At 42.1% G+C, this 21,373-nt stretch overlaps 1 protein-coding gene across 3 annotated transcripts in view; it reads right to left on the reverse strand.

Moving 5' to 3' along the window:
• Window positions 1-16,239, reverse strand: part of LOC311118273 (metalloreductase STEAP3-like) — a 237,812-nt gene extending 221,573 nt beyond the window's left edge. The window contains exons 1-3 of one of the 3 annotated variants that reach the window (XM_084193104.1): window positions 16,169-16,227; window positions 14,993-15,498; window positions 13,712-13,853 (exon numbers count right to left, since the gene is read on the reverse strand). In XM_084193104.1, coding sequence (XP_084049230.1) covers window positions 13,824-13,853; window positions 14,993-15,498; window positions 16,169-16,208 — 576 coding nt within the window. In that variant the 5' untranslated portion in view covers window positions 16,209-16,227 and the 3' untranslated portion in view covers window positions 13,712-13,823. Of the gene's footprint in view, window positions 1-13,711; window positions 13,854-14,992; window positions 15,499-16,168 lie in introns of those variants that run through there. The other 2 variants (XM_084193103.1, XM_084193105.1) reach the window with 2 other exon arrangements.
• Between the last annotated feature and the right edge of the window lie 5,134 nt (window positions 16,240-21,373).

A 21,373-nucleotide genomic window follows, 5' to 3' on the forward strand; every position in this document is an offset into this window, starting at 1 on the left:
CACATTGTAGGATTTTTTATGAATTTATTTGCAAATTATGGTGGAAAATAAGTATTTGGTCAATAACAAAAGTTTCTCAATACTTTGTTATATACCCTTTGTTGGCAATGGCACAGGTCAAACATTTTCTGTAATTCTTCACAAGGTTTTCACACACTGTTGCTGGTATTTTGGCCCATTCCTCCATGCATATCTCCTCTAGAGCAGTGATGTTTTGGGGCTGTCGCTGGGCAACACGGACTTTCAACTCCCTCCAAAGATTTTCTATGGGGTTGAGATCTGGAGACTGGCTAGGCCACTCCAGGACCTTGATATGTTTCTTACGAAGCCACTCCTTCGTTGCCCGGGCAGTGTGTTTGGGATCATTGTCATGCTGAAAGACCCAGCCACGTTTAATCTTCAATGCCCTTGCTGATGGAAGGAGATTTTCACTCAAAATCTCACGATACATGGCCCCATTCATTCTTTCCTTTACACGGATCAGTCGTCCTGGTCCCTTTGCAGAAAAACAGCCCCAAAGCATGATGTTTCCACCCCCATGCTTCACAGTAGGTATGGTGTTCTTTGGATGCAACTCAGCATTCTTTGTCCTCCAAACACGACGAGTTTGGTTTTTACCAAAAAGTTATACTTTGGTTTCATCTGACCATATGACATTCTCCCAATCCTCTTCTGGATCATCCAAATGCACTCTAGCAAACTTCAGACGTGCCTGAACATGTACTGGCTTAAGCAGGGGGACACGTCTGGCACTGCAGGATTTGAGTCCCTGGCGGCGTAGTGTGTTACTGATGGTAGGCTTTGTTACTTTGGTCCCAGCTCTCTGCAGGTCATTCACTAGGTCCCCCCGTTTGGTTCTGGGATTTTTGCTCACCGTTCTTGTGATCATTTTGACCCCACGGGGTGAGATCTTGCGTGGAGCCCCAGATCGAGGGAGATTATAAGTGGTCTTGTATGTCTTCCATTTCCTAATAATTGCTCCAACAGTTGATTGCTTCAAACCAAGCTGCTTACCTATTGCAGATTCAGTCTTCCCAGCCTGGTGCAGGTCTACAATTTTGTTTCTAGCGTCCTTTGACAACTCTTTCGTCTTGGCCATAGTGGAGTTTGGAGTGTGACTGTTTGAGGTTGTTGACAGGTGTGTTTTATACTGATAACAAGTTCAAACAGGTGCCATTAATACAGGTAACGAGTGGAGGACAGAGGAGCCTCTTAAAGAAGAAGTTACAGGTCTGTGAGAGCCAGAAATCTTGCTTGTTTGTAGGTGACCAAATACTTATTTTCCACCATAATTTGCAAATAAATTCATAAAAAATCCTAAAATGTGATTTTCTTGGGAAAAAATCTCAATTTGTCTGTCATAATTGACGTGTACCTATGATGAAAATTACAGGCCTCTCATCTTTTTAAGTGGGAGAACTTGCACAATTGGTGGCTGACTAAATACTTTTTCCCCCGCTGTATGGCATGGCGTAAGCTACAGACAACTAATACAATTGCATTTTATCGATGGCAGTTTGAATGCACAGAGATGCCATGACAAGATCCTGAGGCCCATTAAATATTTATTTCCCTAATTAAAATGCAAATCAATTTATAACATTTTTGACATGCGTTTTTCTGGATTTCTTTGTTGTTATTCTGTCTCTCACTGTTCAAATAAACCTACCATTAAAATTATAGACTGATCATGTCTTTGTCAGTGGGCAAACGTACAAAATCAGCAGGGAATCAAATACTTTTTTCCCTCATTGTACATGGTTTGACACCAGTATTGCCAGCATTTGTTTTATTCACTGGGCTATCTGGAGTGATCAGAGAGTAGACTAAAGAAGTGAAGTAGACAAACTGCCAATGTTTTAAAGTTCTATTAAATGAGTCTGTGTAGTTACTAACCCTTGTGATAGTGAGTGGAGGATGATATGGCTTCTTCATCTGCATTGCTTGCTCTTTGGGGTTTTTGGCTGGGTTTCTATAAAGCACTTTGTGACAACTTCTGATGTAAAAAGGGCTTCATAAAATACATTTGATTGACATGTATATCACACCAACTGACTGGTTCTTCTGATGTTGTTCACACAGGAGACCATGTTGAGACATTCAATACATCCAGAGAGCAACAGCAGGAAGATCACAGAGCTAAGAGGTCTCACCACTGCCCACATTGTGAGGCGAGTTTCTCAATTCTATCAAAGTTAAAAATACACCTACAAATACACACAGGAGAGAATCTGAATTCCTGTACTGACTGTGGGAAGAATTTCACAACATCAAAGGCTCTGACAGTTCATCAGAGAGTGCACATAGGAGAGAAGCCTTACTCCTGCTCTGACTGTGGGGCAAGTTTCTCTCAACTGGGCCACTTAAAAACACATGAACGTATACATACAGGAGAGAAGCCTTACTCCTGCTCTGACTGTGGGAAGGGTTTCTCTCGACTGGACACCTTAAAACAACATGAACGTATACATACGGGAGAGAAGCCTTACTCCTGCTCTGACTGTGTAAAATGCTTCACAACATCAACTAACCTAAGAGTTCATCAGAGAACACACACAGGAGAGAAGCTTTACTCCTGCTCTGACTGTGGGAAGAATTTCTCTCAGCAGGAAAACTTGAAATCACACCAAAGGATACATACAGGAGAGAAGCCTTACTCCTGCTCTGACTGTGGGAAGAATTTCTCTCAGCAGGAAAACTTGAAATCACACCAAAGGATACACACAGGAGAGAAGCCTTACTCCTGCTCTGACTGTGGGAAGCGTTTCTCTCTACTGGGCCCCTTAAAAATACATGAACGTATACACACAGGAGAGAAGCCTTACTCCTGCTCTGACTGTGTAAAACGCTTCACAACATCAACTAAGCTAAGACTTCATCAGAGAACACACATGGGAGAGAAGCCTTACTCCTGCTCTGACTGTGGGAAGGGTTTCTCTCGACTGGGCCCCTTAAAAATACATGAACGTATACACACAGGAGAGAAGCCTTACTCCTGCTCTGACTGTGTAAAACGCTTCACAACATCAACTAAGCTAAGACTTCATCAGAGAACACACACAGGAGAGAAGCCTTACTCCTGCTCTGACTGTGTAAAATGCTTCACAACATCAACTAACCTAAGAGTTCATCAGAGAACACACACAGGAGAGAAGCCTTACTCCTCCTCTGACTGTGGGAAGGGTTTCTCTCTACTGGACACCTTAAAACAACATGAATGTATACATACAGGAGAGAAGCCTTACTCCTGCTCTGACTGTGTAAAATGCTTCACAACATCAACTAACCTAAGAGTTCATCAGAGAACACACACAGGAGAGAAGCCTTACTCCTCCTCTGACTGTGGGAAGGGTTTCTCTCTACTGGACACCTTAAAACAACATGAATGTATACATACAGGAGAGAAGCCATACTCCTCCTCTGACTGTGGGAAGGGTTTCTCTCTACTGGACACCTTAAAACAACATGAATGTATACATACAGGAGAGAAGCCATACTCCTCCTCTGACTGTGGGAAGGGTTTCTCTCTACTGGACACCTTAAAACAACATGAACGTATACATACAGGAGAGAAGCCATACTCCTGCTCTTACTGTGTAAAATGCTTCACAACATCAACTAATCTAAGACTTCATCAGAGAACACACAGGAGAGAAGCCTTACTCCTGCTCTGACTGTGAGATGAGATTCTACATATCTGGCAATTTAAAAAGACACCAACGTATACATAAGAAGTGGTAGTGGATGGGATACACTCTATTGTAATCCTATTGTTTCTCACTGTGAGAGAACTGTGCAGAGGTACGGGAAAGTTGTAGAATTTTTGCATCTCTTAACTGATCAGTGTGCACCTTGTCAGTTTTGCATTGCTTAGATAGCTCCTACTGTAAAGATAATGAGAGGGCTAGGATATTGAGGAAACCACGAGTACATGCATCCATGCCGTGTGTCAGCATTGCAGGATGGTGGTGGTGGTGTGGGGTGTGTTTTCATGGCAGACATTGGGCCCCTTGATAAAAGTGGAGCAACGTTTGAATGCCACAGGATATCTAAAAATCATTGTCAATCAGGTGCATCCCTTCATGGCAGAAGTTATCCATCTGCAAATAGATAATTTCAGCTGGATTATGCCCCATGCCACAAGGCTTGTCCAGAAAAGGTTCCATGAACATGACAGTGAATTCAGGTTACTGCAGTGGCCTTCCAAGGCACCAGATCTCAAATCCAATTGTGCATCTGTTGTAGGAGATGGAACGAGCTATTCTGAGTAGAAATCCACTGCCAGAGAACTTGACACAACTGTGGGAAGCATTGCAGTCAACATGGGCCAGCATCCCAGTGGAACGCTTTCGACACCTTGTAGAGTCCATGCCCCGACAAATTGAGGCTGTTCTGATGACAAAGACTATCAGCTGTTCAGAAATGACAGGTCCAGAGAGGGGATGCGAGGAGGGGGCGTGGCTATGTATGTGAATCACAGTATGCAGGCAAAGAGAAGAATAACTGACCTAGAGAAAGAAGAGTTTGAGTGTCTTCAGCTCCGTCCTAAACAACACCCCAGCTCAGTTTCATCTCTGGTAGTGGAGTGCTCTAACATCCACCATGGGCACATGACAAAACACTGCAGCAGAATACTGTGGATTATCTCATAATCACTGTCCATGTGATCAGGATGTCCTCTCCCCAAATGGGTCTCATCCTGTGTGGAGACTTTAATCACCTGCCCATCAAGATGCTGACAAACTCCCATCCAGACATGAAACAAGTGGCCAAAGACAAGACCACAGAGGGGACTCCATCCTAGATCTGATCAACACAACCCACTGTCCTTGCCCCTATCGGATCCAGTGATCACAAATGTCTGCTGTTCTCTTCAAACACAACATCAGGAGGGAGAAGAGAGGTGCAGCGGAAAAAATGACTTTTGGTAACCCAGAACAGAAAGGAGACCTTTGCACGATGTATGGCCAGTACTGACTGTTCTGCCATATATGAGGTGGAGAGCATCGATGCAAAGGTGGAGACGTTCAACTCCTGCATTCAAACTGCACTTGATGTATACATGCCAATAAGAAAACAACACTGGACAAGCCCTGGATGACTGAAAGAATAAAGGCTGCCATCAGGAAAATACAGAATATTTTCAACAGATGGGGAGAAACAATGACATGGAGAAAATACAGAAACACACTGTGCTTATCAAGGAAGCAAAGACTAGCTACTACAAAACTGAAATCCAGGACCTAAAGAAGAAAAACCCTAAGGAATGGTGGGACTTCATTAACAATGGACTGGGACCAAAGAAAACATCAGGAGGGAGAATACAGGTCGAGGGAATTGAAGACGACAACGTGGCTGATGTTTTGAATGGCTTCTTTGCTGAGGCATGGACAAGCACCACACCTCTTGCCATCTTCCCCATGCCCATGCCTACAAAGCAGGTTGAGCTGTGCAGCATTGGCCAGTTAAAGCAAGCTCTGAACAGACTCAGAGCACGTAAAGCATGTGGGCCTGATGGAATTCCAGCCTGGCTACTAAAGAGCATGCAGAAGATCTAGCCCCTGTCATCAAACACATTGTTAAAACTGTCCCCTGCCAGTAGGAGGTGTTATCTGAGTGCACGATTCAGTATGACTACCTCCCAAAGTCCAGCACTACTACCGCCCTTGTGAAAGCCACATACTCCTGGCTGACAGCTACAGACTCCATAAACCCAACAATGGTGAGTGTGTTACTTGCTGATGTGTCCAAAGCCTTTGATTGAGTAGATCACGCAAAGTTCCTGCAACATCTGTCTGACATTGAACTGTGTCCAAGGTTACTAGCCTGGCTCCACAGCTACACCCCCGAAAGAGGGCAGAGGGTGATGGCAACTGGCACATTTAGCCGTTGGTCAGAGGACCATCCACAACCTGCACCACTAATCCTAGGAGGACAGGAAGTACCAGTGGTAACAACAACCAAGTATCTTGATTTTAATCTAGACTCTAACCTCAGTGGTGACATGTGGAGCAGCCAGTGAGAAAGGCCTCAAAACGCCTTTTTGACTGTTCTGGAATACGGTGGAGTGCTGTTAGTTGGATGCAGTAAAAAGCAGCAGGCCCAACTAGACAGGGTGCAGAGGAGGGCCTTGAGGATCATCTCCACAGGTGGAGCAGTCCAACCACTGCAGAGCAGGCGAGAACAGGCTGCAGTGCACCTAGTGAAGGACATGCACACTCTTGACCATCCACTGAATGACCTGCTCCCTCCAAACAGAGGTAACTGCACCACCAGGCTCCTGAGAAACAGCCACAAACTGTCCTGTATAACTGCCCGTACAAACCGCCTGCGAAACGCCACTCTACCCACTGCTTTTTTTAAATAACATTTTAATATTTCAATTTCCATCATAAAAAATGTCCTGTAATGTTTCAAGTGTTCTGTATTCTACTTATGTCACGTATTGTGTTTATGTATTTAACAGGTAGCCTAGCGGTTAAGAGTGTTGGGCCAGTAACTGAAAGGTCGCTGGTTTGAATCCCGAGCCAACTAGGTCAAAAAGCTGTCATTGTGGCCTTGAGCAAGGCAATTAACCCCAATTGGTCCTATAAGTTGCTCTGGATAAGAGCATCTGCTAAATTACAAATATGTAATGAAAAATCATGTTTGTACATGAATTTGTGCTGGGCAACCTCTTCTTCTCTTGTGCATAAATATAACAAAGTGTTTAAAGTGAAATAGTTAGTGTCTATACAGTGCATTCTGAAAGTATTCAGACCCCTTGACTTTTTCAACAAAAAAATAAGTTACAGCCTTATTGTATTTTTATTTTTTTTACCAACAACAACAAAAACACCTCATCAATCTACACACAATACCCCATAATGACAAAGTGGAAACAGGTTTAGACATTTTTTCAAAACCATATTCACATTAGTATTCCAGTCCCTTTGCTATGAATCTCTAAATTTTGCTCAGGTGCATCCTGTTTCCATTGATCTTCCTTGAGATGTTTCTACAACTTGATTGGAGTCCACCTGAGATAAATTCAATTGATTGGACATGGTTTGGAAAGGCACACACCATTGCATGTCAGAGCAAAAACCAAGCCATGAGGTCGATGGAATTGTCCGTAGAGCTCAGAGACAGGATTGTGTCGAGGCACAGATCTGGGGAAGGGTACCAAAAAATTTCTGCAGCATTGAAGGTCCCCAAGAACACCGTGGCCTCCTCCATTCTTAAATGGAAGAAGTTTGGAATCACCAAGATTCTTCCTAGAGCTGTCCACCCGGCCAACTGCGCAATCGGAGGAGAAGGGCCTTGGTCAGGGAGGTGACCAAGAACCCGATGATCACTTTGACAGAGCTCCAGAGTTCAGCCCGCTTGGAGTTTGCCAAGAGGCACCTAAAGGACTCTGACCATGAGAAACAAGATTCTCTGGTCTGTTGTTACCAAGATTGAACTCTTTGGCCTGAATAGCAAGCGTCACTTCTGGAGGAAACCTGGCACCATGCCTACGGTGAAGCATGGTTGTGGCAGTATCATGCTGTGCGGATGTTTTTCAGAGGCAGCGACTGGGTGACTTGTCAGGATCGAGGAAATAATGAACAGAGCAAAGTACAGAGAGATCCTTGATGAAAACCTGCTCCAGAGCGCTCAGGACTTCAGACTGGGGCGAAGGTTCACCTGGCCCAGCCAGAGCCCAGACTTGAACCCGATTTAACATCTCCGGAGAGACCAGAAAATAGCTGTGCAGCAACGCTCCCCATCCAACCTGACCAGAGTTTGAGAGGATCTGCAGAGAAGAATGAATGAAACTCCCCAAATATAGGTGTGCCAAGCTTGTAGCATCATACCCAAGAAGACTCGATGGTGTAAGTGCTGCCAAAGGTGCTTCAAGAAAGTACTGAGTAAAGGGTCTGAATACTTAGATATTTCAGTTTTTTATTAATAAATTAGGAAAAATGTCTAAAAACCTGTCTTTTGCTTTGACATTATGGGGTATTGTGTGTAGATTGATGAGGGGAAAAAACAATTTAACCAACTTTAGAATATGGCTGTAACGTAATAAAATGTGGAAAAAGTCAAGGGGTCTGAATACTTTCAGATTGCACTGTATATATCCAAGCTATCATTGACTAGGTATTGGCACCCCATGTAAATAGCCAAGCTATCATTGACTAGGTATTGGCACCCCATGTATATAGCCAAGCTACCATTGACTAGGTATTGGCACCCCATGTAAATAGCCAAGCTATCATTGACTAGGTATTGGCACCCCATGTATATAGCCAAGCTACCATTGACTAGGTATTGGCACCCCATGTATTTAGCCAAGCTACCATTGACTAGGTATTGGCACCCCATGTATATAGCCAAGCTACCATTGCTCATCGTGTATTAATTCCTTGTGCTACAATCTTTTTTCCTGTTATTATAATTGTTGTATTGTGTTCTCCATTGTTGGTCAACATTTCACTGTTAGTCTACACCTGTTGTTTACCAAACATGTAACAAAATGAAATGACTACGTATTTAGTTAATTGTCTTCTAAAACTATACTGAAAAAATATATAAACTTGACATGTAAAGTGTTGGTCCCATGTTTCATGAGCTGAAATAAAAGATCCCAGATATTTTCCATACCCACAAAAAGCTTATTTCTCTCCAATTTGGTGCACACATTTGTTTCCATTTCTGTTAATGAGCATTACATTTTGAGGGAGTGTGCAATTGGCATGCTGACCAGAGCTGTTGCCAGAGAGTTTAATGTACATTTCTCTACCGAGAATTTGGCAGAACGTCCAACTGGCTTCACAGCCACAGACCACGTGTAACTGTGCAAGCCCAGGACCTCCACATCTGGCTTCTTCACCTGCAGGATCATCTGAGACCAGCCACCCGGACAGCTGATGAAACTGAGGAGTGTTTATATTTGTAATAAAGCCCTTTAGTGGGAAAATGTATTCTTATTGGCTGATGGGTGGGCCCCTGTCATGTGAAATCCATAGATTAGGGCCTAATGAATGTATTTCAATTGACATATTTCCTTAAATGAACTGTACCCTTGTAAAATTGTTGAATGTTGTGTTTATATTTTTGTTCAGTTAGTTAAAATCTTACAAAAAAACTGATGATGAATATGTTTGGAAAACTGCATTGATCTGCCAATGAAAAATAACATTAGTACATGAATTTGTACTGGTCAACCTCTCCTTCTCTTTTGTATTCAGTTCTTCCATATTAGATCTGACAGTAAGAATGGTTCTCATGGGCTGAGTGCCTGGAGTGACTACAGTCATACCAAGTTTTCTTTGACCCTGTGATCTCACCAGGACAGAACCACGTCTCTATCACACTCCAGCCCAGAAGGTGGCAGTGATGTACCTTTAACGTTGGTCTGAACACCACCAATAAACACCATAGAAGAAGAATGCATGCTTAGCAACAACCAAGGGACCATGCAGCTTTCCACTGTTTCAAAGACTTTCTATTATATGGAACAGATTGGCATGTGACCACTCTAACAATGTAGACACGCAATCAAAGATTGGACATGAATCTGTGTTGGTCAAACTCTTCTCTTCGCTATCATTAAATACAACAAAACTATGTTTTAAGTGAAATATTTAGTGTTTGTCTAAAGCTTGAAAAAATACCTGAAATGAGCATCACAAAGATACATTTGACCTATGCACTAACAAGCTTTTTCAATATACGCAGCTTTGTCACCAGCTGCAGTACTGTAGCTTTATTAATCTACTGTACTTCAACATGTACTCACATTGGATGGGTTGATTAGGATTCAAACCATGTCTTAAACTGCTACCTAGCAAGTTACAAGCCACAACACACATGTACAGATGCTGTAGAACTGTTTCATGGGGTGTGAAAATATATGTAATCAAAACTACTGGATATCTTTAGAAGTAAAATTGTTCTACAATTTTCTTACACTTTGAAAATGTGGGATAGTTTTTGTAGGTCGGCAGGATAAAAACTATATTTAATCTCTATTAAGATTGCAAAATGTAAAGGAGTGTGTAGACTTTCACTGTGACTGTATACGTACCACTGACTTGCAATGGATTTGTGCCACAAATGCTAAAAAGTTAGCAGTTATAACAATAGTAAGATAAACAATATATGCCCAGGACTATATTGAGGGACAGACTGTTGAAATGCCCAGTTGATTATGTAAACAGTCTTGTAGAACTCTGGCATTGATGGTCCATCTGAGGGTGAGTCATTTATATAAATGCTCAGAGTAAAAGAGCTGTGAACTCACCTGTGATGGCCCACGTCTACCACAACCTTTCCTATTGTGTTTGTAAGCACCACAGCATTTTAGGCAGCCATTGTTCAAAATGTGTTCATACATACAGTACAATGGGAGGGCGTGTGGAAGGAACAGGGGAGAACCAGGAGTTTGATCTCTGACTTCTATTTAGGACTGGGATCCCTCTGTGGGCCGGCCTTTTCAGAATATCTCTCGATTCTCGTTTAAACATGCTAGAAACCTAAAGGACAGCCTAGTAAGAGCAGATGAATATGTTCCCCCTCAGCATTTCCTATCCACCCTCCCCTCAAATCATTGTGAGAACTGTAATGCGATGACCAAGGGGGATTTCTTTCTTCACCCTCATACTGGAAATAAAAAGTATGTCCTGGGTAGAATTTCCTGTAAAACAAAATGTGTGGTATATTTCCTGATGTGCCCATGTGGCTATTATTATGTTGGAAAGATTAATTTGAAAGTTGAAAGAGCAACTCCCCTGCAGTGTTGCCAACTAATTTTCAGGGGAAGTTGTTAGCGGCAGGTCGATTTGTTGCTAAAAGTCGCTAAATGACATTGTGATGTCATTGCGTGATGACATCATTACATTTTAGTCATTTAGCAGACGCTCTTATCCAGACCGACTTACAGTTAGTGAGTGCATACATTTTTCGTTATAACATAAAACCGCGTCATTACGTAGAATACACAATAACGTTACTCAAATTGACTGGCCATCTCAGCGACAAATATGATTTGACATTTGTTAGTTTAGATTTGCTTGTTTATTATCACATATTTGTATTTGTAAAAGTAATATAAACACATAACATTTATATGATCAGATATTTTTATTTTTAAACACAACACATTGAATTATTGAACAATTACACATTACACATTATTGAACAATTACATTTGATTTATTTTCTTAACTAGTAAACCTACACATTCTGAACAATTATAGTCTCAAGCAGTGTATTGGTAGTTAGTAAACATGCTACCTAACTGATCAACAATTATAGGTACAAGCTAATAACAAGGTATATATGCTATCTTATTGAACAAGCAACTTAACTCAAATAATGATGTGTGCGCTAGGCATCTCTCTCCAGCTCTCTCCAGGTTGTTGTGCTGCTTGGCTGGCCTGCTGCTGCCAGTGCACGAGCTGAGCGCCTGCTGCTGACGTCACTCACAATGCACTTTTGCAGCCAGCCATGTGTGTTGTGACTGAGTGTGTGACAGATAAAATCGTTTTAGTGTCATTTAGAGGGAAAACGTGTGCATTTTAGTGTTTGAGTCACTTTTCAAAAGTTGCTAAAAGTTCCAAATAAATTTTTAAAAGTAGCTACATTTGTTGCTAGGTGCTGTTTGAAAAAAAAGTTGCCAGGGTAGTCTGAATAGTTGCTAAATCTAGCAACAAAATAGCTAAGTTGGCATCACTGGGCCCTACCCCATTACATGAGAACAGGGTATCTGCCGCTGCCTCCTCCTCCTCCTCCAGGACACTTCTACTTTGCATAGAGTTGATCAATCTGTTGATTGTGGCCTGTGGAATGTTGTCCCATTCCTCTTCAGGGGCTGTGCGAAGTTGCTGTATATTGACAGGAACTGGAACAAGCTGTGGTACACGTCGATCCAGCCCTCCCAAACATGCTCAATGGGTGACATGTCTGGTGAGTATGCAGGACATGGAAGCACTGGGACATTTTCAGCCTCCAGGAATTGTGTACAGATCCTTGTGACATTGGGCCCTGCATTATCATGCTGAAACATGACGTGATGTCGGCAGGACAATGGCCCTCAGGATCTTGTCATGGTATCTCTGTGCATTACATTTTCCATTGATAAAATGCAATTTTGTTCCTTCTCCGTAGCTTATGCCTGCCCATACCATAACCCTGACACTAACATGGGGTACTGTGTTCACGACATTGACATCAGCAAACCACTCACCCACACACATTTTTACATTTAAGTCATTTAGCAGACACTCTTATCCAGAGCGACTTACAGTTAGTGCATACATTAAATATATATAAAGCCTTAGACCACTGCGCCACTCTGAAGAACACCACCATACACATGGTCTGCAGTTGTGAGGGTGGTTGGGCATACTGCCAATTTTACTAAAACAAAGTTGGAGGCGGCTTATGGTATAGAAATTACCATTAAATTATCTGGCAACAGCTCTGGTGGACATTCCAGCAGTCAGCATGCCAGTTGCATACTCCGTCAAAACTTGAGACATCTGTTGCATTGTCAGTGGTAGAAAAAGCACCCAATTGTCATACTTGAGTAAAAGTAAAGATACCTTAATAGAAAATGACTCAAGTAAAACTGAAAGTCACCCAGTAAAATACTACTTGAGTAAAAGTCTATAAGTATTTGGTTTTAAATATACTTCACTATCAAAAGTAAAAGTAAACGTATGAATCATTTCAAATTCCTTATATTAAGTAAACCAGATGACACCATTTTTTATTTTATTTTCTATTAATGGATAGCCAGGGGCACACTCCAACACTCAGACATCATTTACAAATTAAACGTGTTTAGTGAGTCCGCCAGATCAGAGGCAGTAGGGATGACCAGGGATGTATGTCCCATGTAGCTCAGTTGGTACAGCATGGCGTTTGCAACGCCAGGGTTGTGGGTTCGTTTCCCACGGGGGGATAGTATGAAAATGTATGCAATCACTAACTGTAAATGACTAAAATGTAATATTTTTCTTTCGGAATGTAGTGAAGTAAAAGTTGTCCAAAATATAAATAGTAAAGTACAGATACCCCAAAAAACGACTTAAGTAGTACTTTAAATTATTTTTACTTCAGTACTTTACACCACTGGGCATTGTGTTGTGTGACAAAACTTCACATTTTAGAGTTTTTTTTTTTTAAACGGGGTATCTTATATATCCCAGCTTTACATAGGGTGGAAGATAGGCTTACCCTGGCGTAACGTTTTGATAACAGTGTAAATCTCTCTAGGACAAGGTGACTTTGATCAATATATTCACCTGCATTTACCCCCCAAAGATGAAATGCTAATTAGCTGCTAATGTGGCTATCCTAAAGAACTACAAATGCCATGATGATCTGGACAAGACTGCCAAATCGAGGCAAAGGTAAGGATCTCTGGATTAACTATATAATGTTAGCTAAATGTAGTAATTAATAAATAGGCTACATTCATTTAAATGGACAATTCTGATGGGGGGCACTTACCCCACGACTTTAAAAAACGCCCCTTTTCTACAAAAAAACATTTAATTAAATAACTAAAAAAGTGTCAACTGTAGCAATTTATTTCCCTTTATAGTTTATTAGCCTAAGCATGACCTTCATCCACATAATCCCCCCCCCCCCCCCCCCAAATGTTGCTTATTTGTGTCAGCAATTAGACATTGTTCTTAGGGGGGGCGAGTTACCCCCTAGTACCCTACCGCCAGTCTCCTCTAGGTACATAGGATGGCTACTTCCCAACCAGAACCCTGGCCTGATGCGAACGTGAGTAGATTACGTTGAAAACAACGGTCGGCCATCTTGGAGACAGTCTCTACCTCTTATACCTCAGCGGTCAGGCGGGCACCATTCTTCAGATAAAGAAAAAAGAGCTAAAACTGTGCTGTCAAGACAATAGCTGTTGTGTCGGTTTCAAATGTATTACTACAGTTATGTAATAGCACGTTTCAACTTTCTAATTTAGAAAGAACATTTCATAACATGCTAGGTCACAAATACGTCAAGGTATTATCAAGTTTGGTAAAGGTTTTAGCTATGTGTTATTTTTGTGTCAAACCGAGTGAGTGAAGAACGTGATAAAAACTATTTTACAAGTCACATAGCTAACTAGAGACTTTGGGTTTGTCTGCGTGATTGAATGTACATAATTTCATCAAGATAATTTAATAAATAATCAATTTATTTGAGATTTCTGAGTTCGTTTACATCAACATACTTCACTTCAGACAGTACGGATGCATTAGAGAGAGAGAGAGAAGTTGACGGTTGCACTACTATTTTGAAGCTGCCTGAATGTAATGTCCAGCAGTTTTCTACATGTGTTGTAATGTAGGGTTGAAACCTGTTCAACCGAAAAAGAAAGTCAAAAAGAACCGGAAACTAAAGTGTTCTATACTTTTCAGGAATAGCAGTCATTTTAAAAGCATGGAATCCAGGTAATAACGTTATTTTACTTTCCTGGCATAAAATGTAAATGTAAAATTGTTCTCCAGTCCCACAAAAATCGCAACAACCCAGGTAACAAGGACCGTAACTGAGACATTTGTAACATTCCCCTTAAGTCTTCCAGAGGTACTGCATGTCATAGCCTGTTTGGGACATTACAGGCACATTCATAACGTTTCTAATAAGTATTATAGAGGTTATAAATATCTGGTCGCTATACGGACATCATGGGACCTTTAAAAACGTTCCTTGGTAGTCCATGAAAGGTTCTGAATATCATGTTATTTTAGAGATATCTTAGGAACATTTCATAAGTACATCACATCGTTTAGCTACAGTGACATCGTATGACCAACACCTGTGAGAATATGGTTGCAAGATGAGAATGTGTGAAACATCTAACATTACATAAACTGCAGACATTGTCCGGTTTAGAACAAAAAATATATAAAAACTGTACGTCCAAATGTCATTCAGAGTAGTAATGTCTGTCTGTCTGTCTCTTCTCTGGCACTGTTGTGTGTTCAGAGGACTTAGGCCTTACCTGTCTGCTGCCGTCCCGTGGCCCCGTCTGCAGGCTCCAGGCCGAGATCACATTGAAGCCCTTCACCACACTGCTCTCTGGGAAGATATCGGCCAGCTGCTCCGCGTAGGACTGCTTATCCCTGTTGATCTTAGTACCGTTACTAACATCCACCAGAATCTTCCCCACTAGCGGCTCCCTCAGCCCAGCCAGGGTGGAGTAGTGCTCGGGGAAGAGGGCCACGAACACCAGGTCGGCCTGGGTGGCAGCCTGGTGCTGGGTGGTCACCTCAGCCTCCTCGGGAAAGAGGGAGGCACAGCGCTTGGGGTTGCGGCTGCCCACCACCACCCGGTACCCGGAAGCTACCAGCCCGGTGGCTAAGGAGCGGGAGAAGTCACCTGTGCCCAGGATGCCAACCAAGGGGGTACCTGGATCGGAAATTGAGGTTTTGAGGTGTCTGGGGCTGGGGCTGGCACCACCCCATATTAGAGGCTTCTTCATCTCCTCCTGGGGCATCCTGTCCTGCGCTGAAAAAAACAAAAGGTCACTAACAGTGTCACATGTCTATCAATAGACAATTGTGTCTGTGCAGCATTCAATGTAAAGATGATTTTGTTATTGACACAAATTAACACTGATGTACTACTTGATTCAACTGGCAAACTAGCTAGCTAGCTAATGCAACCTGCTTATAACTGCTATAGCTAGCTAGCTAACTAACTAACTAACTAACACTATTACTACTACTACTACTACTACTACTACTACTACTACTACTACTACTACTACTCCTCCTCCTCGCAGGCTAACGAAGTTACTAGCTAGACATCCTTTATTTGTGCACACCTCTTGCAGGTGTACTGCCTCCAATACTTAGACAATGAGGTATTGAAGCCAGGGCTACGCAAATTGATATTCTAGCTAGCTACTCCTACTCCAAAGGAGAACTCATGTTAGCTAGCTAACAGTTAGCTAGCTGAGCTGGCTACCTACCTGTCCTTGCTTGGTTGAACGCAATGCTAGCTAGCTAAGAAAGTTAGCTAGCTAACATTTGGGCAAAAATATAGAACACAGAAGTACCAACTATTTTCGACAAAATTGGTCAACTTCTATAAATGTCCTATGTATACTTTAACTAACTAGCTACAGCAAAACAGTAGACACAAATAACTTTTTAATTCATCTTGGTTGGCTCACCTCCTTTCTTGACGTCTGTGTATTTTTGTCCTATGCTCATAACTTTGTGACGCAGAAATCTGTCCCCACCCCAACCGCGCCTCTGTGTGAATGTAACAGGTCAAAGAATTACAGATTTTTGCAACCGTTCATTTTCTATTTTATTTTGTGAGTTGATTTCACCAAAATATTGTATTGTTCAGCATTTCGTGTAGTCTACAGATATTGGGAGAGTTAGTTGTGTAAGTGCGCCCTCTAGAGGGTTGGTTTGGTTATATACGGAGGGAGGTCATGCTTTTCTCAGTCTGCATTGTACTCGGCTGGGAGAGGTATGTGTTTACATTTTACATTTACATTTTAGTCATTTAGCAGACGCTCTTATCCAGAGCGACTTACAGTTAGTGAATACATCTTTTTTTATACTGGCCCCCCGTGGGAATCGAACCCGCAACCCTGGCGTTGCAAACGCCATGCTCTATCAACTGAGCTACATCCCTACCGGCCATTCCCTCCCCTACCCTGGACGACTTGTGCGCCGCCCATGAGTCTCCCGGTCGCGGCCGGCTGCGACAGAGCCTGGATCTCTAGTGGCACAGTTGGTGCCTTAGACCACTGCGCCACTCAGGAGCTCACTTCGGCGTGATATAAAGTTGATATACCTGTTAAAACTAAAACGTTAATTTTACATTGGATGTTTGGCTTGCTGTATCACAAGTTTATTTTCCATGGGGATCTTAAATGCTGTTGTTAAAAGTCAGCCCTGGGATTTACTGTAAATTAAAAACATAGGCCCACTAAAAGTAAAAGGGAGATTTGACTGCAGGTCAGAGGCTGTCAACACAGCTGTAACAGTCTGCCTTTGCCAGCTGTAGAAGGTTAAATGTATCCTTCTGGCTTACATGGTTTTCTCTCTCTCTCTCTCTCTCTCTCTCTCTCTCTCTCTCTCTCTCTCTCTCTCTCTCTCTCTCTCTCTCTCTCTCTCTCTCTCTCTCTCTCTCTCTCTCTCTCTCTCTCTCTCTCTCTCTCTCTCTCTCTCTCTCTCTCTCTCTCCTCACATAACCTACATTTGTCGATTTTCCATCCATTTGTAAATTATGGTTATTGATGGCTGACACTTGGGATGTTGAAGTAAAGTAAAGCACTGGAATTGAAACTGTCATTTTGTGACTATGACCTATGATGAAGATATTGTAATCTAATTTTGGAAGGTCATGTGACATTGATTGTGCAATTTGTTTTGACATGAGTAGGCTACATCTGAATGTTATGTGACTCCAGTGCCATGCCACTCCTATGAAATGATAAGTGATCTAATGAGAATGAGATATGACAAGGTTTTGTCTCTATCCAGATTCAGGAGATTCAAGGCTACTTGATTCAAGGCTACAGTGCATAGGCCTACATAATGTAAGTAGGCTAAAGACAATTAACCAACGACTGTAGCAGTCCGTTCCATTTCATATGATGGTTATGAAGACATTTCTGTCAGCCACCGCCTTATATTGCTGCAGCATTTTAGGCCACTTTAAACTCTGACTTTACACTCCGAGATCCGTTATGGCATCAGTGTTCATCTCAGCAGACAGCTCTATCTGGGCTCATGTTGGATGCCAGGCATGTCCGAACTATTTCCCCGCCTGCCTTGCTCCCAAGCCCTGGCTGCTCCTCCGTATTACTGTAACCTTCCCGGCTCCGTCGGTCAAGATGAGCGTGGAAAGCTGGGATTTCTGTGGAAAGCCTCAGCCTTGATCACAGAATCACACAAATATATGACCATCAGCAGCCGTCCGTGACAGATTTGGAGTGTAATATCACACTGATCCATCTTGTAATCTATAAATCACAGAGCATTTAATGTGATTCATTGGAAATAAATGACTGTCTTTGATACAGGACCACATTTTTTTCATGAAGATTGTATACATATTTCATATACATTAGCCTGTTTCAGTCTATTTTAACTACCAATTGGGGAGAATAATGCATTTGCCTACCAGCAGCAGATAACCATTGTCACATTCAGTTTGCTTGTAGTGAGGTGTTAAGTTATTTATCTTCTACAACATGTTTTAAGTTTTTAATGTAAAGATTTGATTTGTAACAGAACAAGGGACTACCGGTCACTCTGTGACCTCTAGGGTCAAAGGTCAACAGAAATCCAGCCAAGTCTAAAAACCTTCCTCCATGTCATCCACTGGCACCATGTCAACCACTGCCCAAATCTTTTCATTATGAGCTGGGCAGTGGGCACTAATGCAGCCCAGGGGACCATGACTCTGTGAGTCCAGTCTTACTGCATCAGATAACGCAGACTGGGCTGGAGAACTGGGTCAGGCTAGAGTTGGAGCCTGGGAGCAGACATTTATAGCCAGCAGTAGCAACGCATGTTCAATGTGTAGACAATGGAACACTTTGGTGCTTCAAAATCGGACACATACACAGAGAGTGGCGCAGATCTATGTCAAATGCTGTGTTTAACTGGGATTCGATCTTTAATTTTGCTGACATTTTGCTGATGATATTTCAATGGGCATTGCTCATTTGAATCACATAATTTCAAGAAATGTATTGCATTGTACCAGTTATTATTATTCACCAACTACTTCTCAGTTATAGTTCAATGTGTCAAATCGGAGGGCCTGTTGTCTGGACCTATGGCAGTCTCTATGGGGGTGCCACAGGGTTCAATTCTTGGGCCGACTCTTTTCTCCGTGTATATCAATGATGTCGCTCTTGCTGCTGGTGACTCTCAGTTCCACCTCTACGCAGATGACACCATTTTGTATACATCTGGCCCTTCATTGGACACTGTGTTAACAAACCTCTAAATGAGCTTCAATGCCATACAACACTCCTTCAGTAGCCTCCAACTGCTCTTAAACACTAGTAAAACTAAATGCATACTCTTCAATCGAACGCTGCTGGCACCCGCCCACCCGACTAGAATCACTACTCTCGACGGGTCTGACCTAGAGTCTGGTTAGACTGTAAACTCTCCTTCCAGACTCACATTAAGAATCTCCAATCCAAAGTTTAAATCTAGAATCGCTTCCTATTTCGCAACAAAGCCTCCTTCACTCATGCTGCCAAACATGCCCTCGTAAAACTGACTATTCTACCGATCCTTGACTTCGGCGATGTAATTTACAAAATAGCCTCCAACACTCTACTCAGCAAATTGGATGTAGTCTATCACAGTGCCATCCATTTTGGCACCAAAGCCCCATATACTACCCCCCACTGTAACCTGTACGCTCTTGTTGGCTGGTCCTCACTACATATTCGTCGCCAAACCCACTGGGTCCAGATCATCTATAAATCACTGCTAGGCAAATCCCCTTATCTTAGCTCATTGGTCACCATAGCAACACCCACCCGTAGTATGCGCTCCAGCAGGTATATCTCACTGGTCATCCCCAAAGCCAACACCTCCTTTGGCCGCCATTCCTTCCAGTTCTCTGCTGCCAATGACTGGAACGAATTGCAAAAATCTCTGAAGCTGGAGACTCTTATCTCCCTCACTAACTTTAAGCATCAGTTGTCAGAGCACCTTACCGATCACTGCACCTGTACACAGCCCATCTGAAATTAGCCCACCCAACTACCTCATCCCCATATTGTTATTTATTTTGCTCATTTGCACCCCAGTATCTCTATTTGCACATCATCTCTTGCACATCTATCATTCCAGTGTTAATACTAATTGTAATTATTTTGCACCATAGCCTATTTATTGCCTTACCTCCATAACTTGCTACATTTGCACACACTGTATATATATTTTCTGTTGTATTTTTGACTTTATGTTTTGTTTTACCCCATATGTAACTCTGTTGTTGTTTTTATCGCACTGCTTTGCTTTATCTTGGCCAGTTCGCAGTTGTAAATGAGAACTTGTTCTCAACTGGCTTACCAGGTCAAATAAAGGTGAAATTAAAAAATTAAAAAATATTCAGCATGTTCCTAACTAAGGTTGGATATGCTGGGCTATGTGACGTTTGATTGAGTCCTCTACCTCCATTGGCCTCTGAAAACATAGCATCCTCCTGACGAGTTGTGTGATTAGGGACATTGTACCTAATGACTGTATCACAGGGCAGCAGTTCATTGCCATGACCTCCATAGCATGGATAGTGGTGCACCATCCTGTCCTCTTTCCCTTGTTTTGTTATCGCCCAAAGGTGTATTGTACAAATCCCTGGGAAAGGTCACATCAGCAGCCATGTGAGTAATGAGGCAGTAAGCATTTATCCTTTGTTGATGGAAACAAATGTGTTTCTACTGAAATGGATGGAGCACAGATAAGAGTTTGGTTTCACTTGTGCTAAATGAAACAGGTCCAACTTAATATACAATTGATCCTCAGATAAAAGCTCATACATTTTACTTGTATTCTTATGTGAGTGGTGTGGTGTATTTCTTTGATTGATTGAAATGTAATGGATGCTATATATAGAAAACAGAGGGGAGTTTTGAGATCCATTATACACATTGTGGATCATACGAGAACCAGTGTACCGGAGATTCCTTTCCTTTTCAAACACAACAGCTTGCCATGTCTTTGGCCACTCAGAAACTCTACATCGCCTTGAGTTATGCAGTTACTCTGATGTGGGTCAACCATGTCATGTTGTCCTTCTCTTTGAGGAACTGTTTGATCTGGACTTGAAATGACTCTAATGCAAACCTACATACTTTGATGACCACTAATCTCTTTATGTGTACGTTTTCAGTGACCTGTTACTATATCATTTTGGATTTCGAGATTAGCGAGATAATCCAGATAGATAAAGTGATAACATGAGATTGAATCTGTCTTGGAGATAGCCAGGCCTGTTGCTGATGAAATGATAGCTCAAGTCCACCCACCTCCTAAGGGATATGTATGGATCTGACATTGTGCCAGCAGCCAGCATCAGCTCACGTCCTCCACGTGTTAGTCTATCAACAATGGGACTCTGATAGTGTTAGGTTGAATCACTCTTTTCGTGTCTGAGATAGAGAAATTATGTTTTCACATGCAATGGTGGGAAAAGCAGGACATCAATTATGTGGGCAATGTAATCTTGATATGGGATGTCCATCACCTTATTTGTGTGGGTTTATTCCTCTTAGAAAAACCTACCAATATCACAGAAATACAAACATTTAAACTGGCTATGGATTCACACATAATTTTGGTATCTTTGGTATCCAATGGACTGATAGTGTGGGAGTGCTGGTTTA

The sequence above is a fragment of the Coregonus lavaretus genome (genome assembly GCF_964263955.1).
Source record: "Coregonus lavaretus genome assembly, contig: HAP1_SCAFFOLD_48, whole genome shotgun sequence".
NCBI lineage: Eukaryota > Metazoa > Chordata > Actinopteri > Salmoniformes > Salmonidae > Coregonus > Coregonus lavaretus.